The sequence below is a fragment of the Procambarus clarkii genome, chromosome 24 (assembly GCF_040958095.1).
Source record: "Procambarus clarkii isolate CNS0578487 chromosome 24, FALCON_Pclarkii_2.0, whole genome shotgun sequence".
Lineage (NCBI taxonomy): Eukaryota > Metazoa > Arthropoda > Malacostraca > Decapoda > Cambaridae > Procambarus > Procambarus clarkii.
The window spans coordinates 38,004,048-38,012,167 of NC_091173.1; the positions used below are offsets into that span (position 1 = coordinate 38,004,048).

The following is an 8,120-nucleotide window of genomic DNA, read 5'->3' on the forward strand; positions in this document are numbered from 1 at the left end:
CTATCTACAGAGATAATCGATACTGGGACAGGTTACCATGGAAGCTGAATCACCCTCAGCTACCCGTCAACCATTTTATGGCACAAAACCAATTAAGATCACAGGTGTTGCGCTTGCAAAAACAGCCTGAGAACTTGAAGTTGTACCATGAAATAATACAGAAGTAACTCGATGACAAATTCATCGAAGTTGTCACTAATGATAACCCAAAGGAAGGACACTACCTGCCAAACAACCCTGTACTGAAAAATTCTGCTACTACCCCACTACGGAGAGTATTTAATTGCAGTACTAAGACAAGGCAGAGTAGTGTTTCATTAAATGACTGCCTTCAAACTGGCCCTAGCCTGACACGAAGGCTGTACGACGTGCTGTTAAAGTTCTGTATTGGGACTTACGCATATACGGCCAACATCAGAAAGGCTTTCCTTAGGGTAGGTCTCCAAGAAGAAGACCGGAACTACAAAAAGTTCCTATAGATCAAGGATCCTAGCGATCCAAACAGTGAATTAATCACAGGTTTGCTTCTGTTTTGTTTGGGGCCACTTCTTTACCATTTCTGCTTCAAGCTACCTTAGAAACGCACTTGAAGAAGTCCAATAGCCGAAACAAAACAGAAATTAGCAATAACTTGTATGTGGATAATTTTCAAGGAACAACCAGCAGTGAGAGTAAACTGTTGAACATATATCATGAGGTCAATCAAGAATTAATGGGTGACAATATGCCTCTCCAGTCATGGGTCTCCAGCAATGCCAAATTAAATCAACTGAAGGCAACTGAATTTCCCGACTACCAGGTACCCGAGAGGACAAAAGTACTAAGCGTCGAATGGGATACGACAACGGATCAGTTGACAATCAAGTCGGTGGAGCCAGATACCACTAACTTAACAATGAGAAAATTACTCTCACAAGTTAGCAAACCCTTCAACCCATTAGGACTATTACATCCAATCTTAATTAATGGAAAGTTGATAATGCAGGAATGTTAGCAACAAAAGATAGGCTGAGATGATCTTCTTACACCTACCTTACAAGAAAAATGGCAAGGGCTAGTGAAAGATTTAAGTATCCTAGAGTCTGTCAAGTTCCCTTGGAACACAGTAGTAAATGAAAAAGAGCCAATTAAGCTACATGTATTTTGTGATGCCTCAGGAAAGGCTTATGGCACAGTAGCTTACCTGGTCTCAAATGGGCAAGCCAGTTTGCTCACATCAAAGGCCAGAGTGGCACCTTTAAAGAAAAGATCACTGCCACAACTGGAATTAACAGCCTTACTGCTAGGTGTAAGATTGGCTCATTATCTGATCAAGGCCTTAAGCAACATCCACTTTGAAGAAACAGTGGTATGGTCAGATAATGAGGCAGTGCTACAGTGGGTTAAAAACAATAATAGTAAGAATCCTTACGTGAGTAACCGCATTAAGGAAATACGAGAGTTGTCAGCAGGGTATTAACTGAGATATGTACCCACCAAAGAGAATCCATCTGACTATCTCTCCCGAGGCCTGACTTTACGGCAATTAACAAAGGCAGAGATGTGGTTCATTGGACATCAGTGGCTAATCAGCGACCAGTGGCCTAAACAAAAGCCACAAGTCATTGTGACCAATGTCACTGTCCCCACTGAGAATCCAGAACTACCTCGGACTTTGGTAATTGATCCTACTTGGTACTCTGAACTGAACAAACTAATAAGTGTCACCCAAGTAGTGTTGGATTTTCTAAAGAAAATAGGAATCAAGCATAAATTCCCTAGTGCCCTAAGGTACTTGGTCAAAAGAGCTCAGACAGACACATTCGGGACAGAATTTGACAATGTTCCTAAGAAGCTACAAAATGATCTGGGTCTCTGGTTAGACACTGACCATTACAACATAATCAGATGCGGAGGCCGCTTACAGCATGCTGACATAGATCTGGAAGCAAAAAATCCAATATTGCTTCCTCGTCACCACATAGTAAGCAAACTAATTGTGTTACACATACACAAATACAGCACTCTGCATGGTGGGGTATTAGATACTCTCACAGACTTAAGACAACAGTACTGGCTACCCCAAGGTAGACAGACAGTAAAATCAATGATTAAATCCTGTGTTATTTGTCGGAGATACGAAGCCAGAGTGTGTCCATATCCAGGCCCTTCTCCACTTCCGAAGGAATGAGTTTTATATATTTGTCCCTTTGAGACTACAGGAGTAGATTTCACAGGAGCACTAACCCTAACAGGCACCAAGGACAAAAAAAACAGTAAAGGCTTATATCTGTCTTTTTACTTGAGCCACAACAAGGGCAGTCCATCTAGAGGTGACTCCCGATATGAGTTCTGAGACATTCTTACAGGCTTTCCGCAGGTTTGCTTCAAGTAGATCCTGTTCTAAGTTGATGATCTCAGACAATGGGTCCAACTTAGTGGCAGGAGAAGCATGTCTGAGGAAAATCTGGACACACCCATAGGTGCACACGGCCCTAAATCAACGGAAGTGCCACTGGAAGTTCATACCTCCCAGAGCATCATAGCATGGAGGCTTCTATGAACGCATAATTGGAACGGTGAAACGTTCTCTACAGAAATCCCTACACCACCAAAAGATTGACCTACAGGAGCTCCAAACCGTAGCCATAGAGATAGAAGTACGGGTTAATAACCGACCACTTACCTACCTCTCTGATGATGTTTTGCAGTGTGAACCATTAAGTCCAGCTCATATGATGTATGGGAGACCACTCAGCACCCTTGTGTCCCTTATGGACGAGGAACCAGAAGATCCTTCATTTGTCCGAGAGAGTGATTTGGCTCAACGTTTCAAACATCTATCAGGGGTGATAAGTCAGTGGAATGACGTATGGACTCGAGAATACCTTACTGCTTTGAAGGAATATCATTACGGAGCAAACAACCTCTACAACAGAATTAACTTGAACCCTGGTGACATAGTTCTGGTGGATAGCGATAGGCCACGCTCAAAGTGGCCTATAGGCCAAATAGTCTCTGTTCATCCAGACTGCCAGGGCATCTTGAGAATAGTGAAAGTAAAATGCAGAGGCAACACTACTCTCAGAACATTAGAGAAATTAGTTCCTTTAGAACTGGCAGGAAAAGAACACGTTTAACGACTTCCAGCACCCGAAACGCCAGTACGGGGCATGCGTCCCCAAAGGACTGCAGCACAACAATGTAAACTCAAATTAAAGCAGCACTATAATTCTGAAGGAGAAGAATAAAGTGATTGCAGTCCTTACCAAGACTTCAACCCGTGTCCTTTCCCCCCTGAATTATGTCTGAAATCCGACACACGTAATAATATGAGTATCCCCTTAAAGAAAAGAGAATGGGTGATTCCGTGACGTCATCGACGTCATATATTTATATTACTCATAATCTTTTTATACAACAGTCTAGTGTTTAAATTTAATAAAAAAGTCTACACTAAGACTGAATCTAACTTTCAACACTGGGAATATTACTTTATACTCTATTCCTTAAACATAAATAGAATCATCAAACATTTCAGTTCGTCTCCCCCTGGGAGCGTCGTCATGTACACACTGAGATAACAACATCTAGACACGCTGTAGAGTGGCTCTCCATATGAGATGATTTAACTTGTTAGACACCCCCAGACTACGTGTCAACAAGCAAGCAACCAGCAACAGCCTCTCAACAACCAAAGTAACACCATTAGTCGTCTTACCAAGTATTTTCTGTTTAATTTTGCCCATAGTTATTCATAAATAGGTAGGAGGTTATAATGCATGAGGAAACCCAACAACCAAGTACGTTTACTCAGCTCAACACACTCATGTTCCATGTCATACCTATACTTATATGTTTAGGGAAACATTATTAATTCTTAAACTCGGCAGTTAATTGTGATTTGGAGTTACAAGAAGCTGAGCAGACAGTTGGCTCTCAATATAAAATTATGACCTAGCTGTACACCAAGCTTTGTAGGCCTCCAGGCAGCTGCCATTACGTGACACTCAGAGGCACAGGGCCACACCCAACTTTGATGCTACAATTACACAGCCTTAGCAGGCCCTATTAACAGGAACAGCTAAGCCCCCGTTTTGTACAATACTGTAGACATAGTATTAGAAATTATAATTTATTATTACGATAATAGTAGTAGATTAGACCACCATATGTGGTATGATTTATAATTTATATTTATTAGGTAAACAATTTGTGGTTTATGAAGGAGCCATCTCAAAGTGGTTTAAGCTGCAAATTGTCCCCCCAATTATGTGAGATAAATTCAGCAGCTGAATCAGTCCACTCACTTACTTACTTACTTAATTACTTACTTGTTTAATTAACTCGCTTATTACTAAAAACTAACTAAGAAAATAATCAGATAAAATTATCATATTAAAAAAAGGAATTAAGCTGCTAGGATTTTTCCACATAAGGTTTCAATAGCTGTGTGTGTAAAAAAGATCTGTATAGCTGTGTATGTAAGTAAGGTTTGCATAGCTGTGTGTGTAAGTAAGATCTGCATAGCTGTATGTGTAAAGAAGAACTGTATACTTGTGTGTGTAAATAATGTTTGTATAGCTGTGTGTGTGTAAGATCTAAATAGGTATGTGTGTAAGTAGGATGTGTATTGTTGTGTATTTAATTAAAGTCTGTATAGTTGTGAGTGTAAGTAAGGTCTTTACAGCTGTGTGAAAGGTCTGTTTAGCTGTGTGTGTAAGTAAAATCTGTACTGCTGTGCGAGCAATTAGGATCTGTATAGCTGTTTGTGTGTAAATAAGTTCTGTATGCCTGTGTGTGTAAGTAAGATCTATTTAGCTGTGCGTGTAAGTAACATCTGTATGGCTGTGTGTGTGTAAGTAAGGTCTGTATGGCTGTGTGTGAGAGTAAGTATGGAGTGGGTAACTGTGTGTGTAAGTAAGATTTAAATAGTTGTGTGTGTAAGTAAGATCTATATAGCTGTGTGAGTAAGGAAAGTTTGTATAGCTGAATGTGTAAGTAAGATCTATATAGCTGCGTGAGTAAGCAAAGTCTGTATATGTGTAAGTAAGGTCTGTACAGCTTTGTGTGTAAGATGTGAATAGGTGTGTGCTTAGCATCTGTATAGCTGTGTGTGTAAGATCTGTGTGTTTGTAGGATCTCTATAGCTGGGTATATAAGATCTGTATAGCTATGTGTATAAGATCTGTATAGCTGTGTGTGTAGGATCTGAATAGCTGTATGTGTGAGTATGGTTTGTATAGATATGTGTAAATAAGCTCTGTTTAGCTGTGTGTGTAAGTAAGATCTGTATACATGTGTGAGTAAGTAAAGTCTACATAGCTGCGTGAGTAAGTATGAGTAAAGCTGTGAATGTAAGTAAGATCTCTAAAGCTGTGTGTATAAGATCTGTATAGTTGTGTGTATAAGTTAGGTCTGTACAGTTGTGTGTGCAAGATCTGTATAGCTGTGTGTGTGTAAGATCTGTATAGCTGTGTGTAGGTAAGATTTGTATAGATGTGTGTTTAAATAAGGTCTATATAGTTGAGTGTGTGGGTAAGGTCTGATTAGTTGTGTGTGTGTAAGATCTGTATAGCTGTGTATGTAAGTAATGTTTGTATAACTGTGTATCTTTAAGTAAGATCTGAATACCTGTGTGTGTAAGATCTAAATAGCTGTGTGTGTAAGATCTAAAAAGCTGTGGGTGTACCTAAGGAATGAATAGCTGTGAGTTTACATAAGGTTTGTATAGCTGTGTGTGTACGAAAGCTTTGTATATTTGTGTGAGTGTTAGTAAGATCGAATAGCTGTGTGAGTAAGTAAGGTCTGTATATGTGTGTATGAAAGTAAGGGCTGTATAGCTGTGTGTATAAGTAAGATCAGAATAGTTATGTATATAAGTAAGAGCTGAAGCTGTGTGTGTAAGGTCTGTATAGCTGTGTGGGTAAGCAAGATCTGTATAGCTATGTAAGAAACATCTGTTTAGATGTGTGTGTGTGGAAGTAAGATCTGTATAGTGTTGAGTGTAAGTATGATCTGTATAGTTGTGAGTGTAAGTGAGATCTGTATAGCTTTGTCTGGAAGGACTGTATAGCTGTGTATGTGAAAGTAAGATCTGTTTTGATGAGTAAGTAAGATCTGAATAGTAGGGTGTGTATGGACTGTATAATTGTCCTACTGTGTGTGTAACAGTAGTACTGTGTGTGTAACAGTGCACACACGTACTGTGTGTGTAACAGTGTGGGTAGGTAAGATCTGTATAGCTGTGTATGCAATATCTGTATAGCTGTGTGTGTGAGATCTGTATAGCTGTGTGTAAGTAAGAACTGTATAGCTGTGTGTTTAAGTAAGGTCTGTATAGTTGAGTCTGTAAGATCTGCATAGCTGTGTGTGTGTGTGTAAGTTCTGTAAAGTTGTGTGTGTAAGATCTGTATAGCTGTGTGTGTAAGATATGTATAGCTCTGTATGTAAGTAAGATTTGTATTGCTCTGCATGTAAGTAAGGTCTTTATAGTTGTGTGTGAAAGTAAGATCTGTATAGCTGTGTGTGTGTATGTAAAATCTGAATAACTGTGTTAGTAAGAAATGTCTGTATACTTGTGTGTGTAATTCAGATCTGTATAGCTGTGTATATATGTTAGGTCTGTACAGCTGGGTGTGTGTAAGTAAGGTCTGAATAGCAGTGTGAGTAATTAAGGTATGCATAGCTGTGTGTGTAAGTGAGGTTTGTATAGCTGTGTGTGTAAGTGAGGTTTGTATAGCTGTGTGTGTAAGTAAGGTTTGTATAGCTGTGTGTGTAAGTAAGATCTTAATAGCTGTGTGTGTAAGTTAGCTCTGCATCGTTATGTGTATGTAAGGTCTATATAGCTGTGTGTTTAGGTAAGGTCTGTATAGCTATGTGTGTAAGGAAGGTCTGCATAACTGTGTGTGTGTGTAAGTAAGGTTTGAATAGCTGTGTGTGTAAGTAAGATCTGTATAGCTATGGGAGTATGTAAGATCTCAATAGCAGTGTGTGTGTAAGTAAGGTCTGTATACCTGTGTTTGCAAGGTCTGTAAATCACTATGTGTAAGTAAAGTCTGTATAGCAGCGTGAGTGTAAGTAAAATTTGTATAGTTGAGTGTGTACTTAAGATCTTCATAGCTGTATGTGTAAGTAAGCTTTGTATCGGTGTATGTGTATGTAAGGTCTCTATAACTGTGTGTATAGGGAAGATCTGAATAGTTGTGTGTAGGTAATGTTTGTAAAGCTGTATGTGTAAAGTTAGGTCTGTACAGCTTTGTGTGTAAGATGTGTATAGCTTTGTGTGTAGCATCTGTATAGCTGTGTGTGTAAGGAAGATCTGAATAACTGTGTATGTAAGTAAGATCTGTATAACTGTGAAAGTATGTAACGTATGAATAGTTGTGAGTGTGTAAGTAAAGTCTGTTTAGCTGTGTGTGTAAGTACGATATGTATACCTGTGTTTGTGTAAGGTCTTTACAGCTGTGTGTGTAAGTAAGGTTTGTATAGCTGTGTGAGTAAGTAAGATCTGTATAGCTGTGTGTGTGTAAGTAAGGTTTGTATAGCTGTGCTTGTAAGATCTGTATTGTTGTGTGTGTAAGTAAGATTTGTATTACTCTGTGTGTAAGTAGAGTTTCTATAGCTGTGTGTGTAAGTAAGGTCTGTATAGCTGTGTGTGTAAGATGTGTATAGCTGTGTGCATAGCATCTGTATAGATGTGTGCGTAAGATATGTATAACTGTGTTTGTATGATCTGAATAGCTGTATGTGTGTGTGTGTAATTTATGTATAGTTGTGTGTGTAAGATATGTATAGCTGTGTGTGTAAGTAAGATTTGTATAGCTGTGAGTGTCAGTAAGATCTATGTAGCTGTGTGTACGTATGATCTGTATAGCTGTGGGGGGGTAAGAAAGGTTTGTAAAGCTGTGTGAGTAATTAAGATATGTATAGCTGTGTCTGTATGTAAGGTTTGTATAGCTGAGTTTGTAAGTAAGATCTGTATAGTTGTGTGTGTGTGTGTAAGTATGGTTTGTATAGCAGTGTGTGTGTAAGTATGGTTTGTATAGCAGTGTGTGTGTAAGTATGGTTTGTATAGCAGTGTGTGTGTAAGTATGGTTTGTATAGCAGTGTGTGTGTAAGGAAGATCTGTATAGTGTGTG

General features: G+C 39.0%; 1 protein-coding gene across 1 annotated transcript; it reads left to right on the plus strand.

Moving 5' to 3' along the window:
- Positions 1–1,540: 1,540 nt before the first annotated feature.
- Positions 1,541–3,119, plus strand: LOC138368024 (uncharacterized). The gene is made up of 2 exons (XM_069330320.1): positions 1,541–1,657; positions 2,577–3,119. The coding sequence occupies exons 1-2, from the start codon at positions 1,541–1,543 to the stop codon at positions 3,117–3,119; spliced, it is 660 nt and encodes a 219-aa protein (XP_069186421.1).
- The last annotated feature ends 5,001 nt before the right edge of the window (positions 3,120–8,120 follow it).

Coding starts and splice junctions, on each gene's coding strand:
- LOC138368024 (XM_069330320.1), top strand. CDS start 1,541: ATGTGGTTCATTGGACATCAGTGGCTAATCAGCGACCAGTGGCCTAAA. Junction 1,658..2,576: donor CAGAACTACCTCGGACTTTG/GTAATTGATCCT, acceptor CGTTCTCTACAG/AAATCCCTACACCACCAAAA.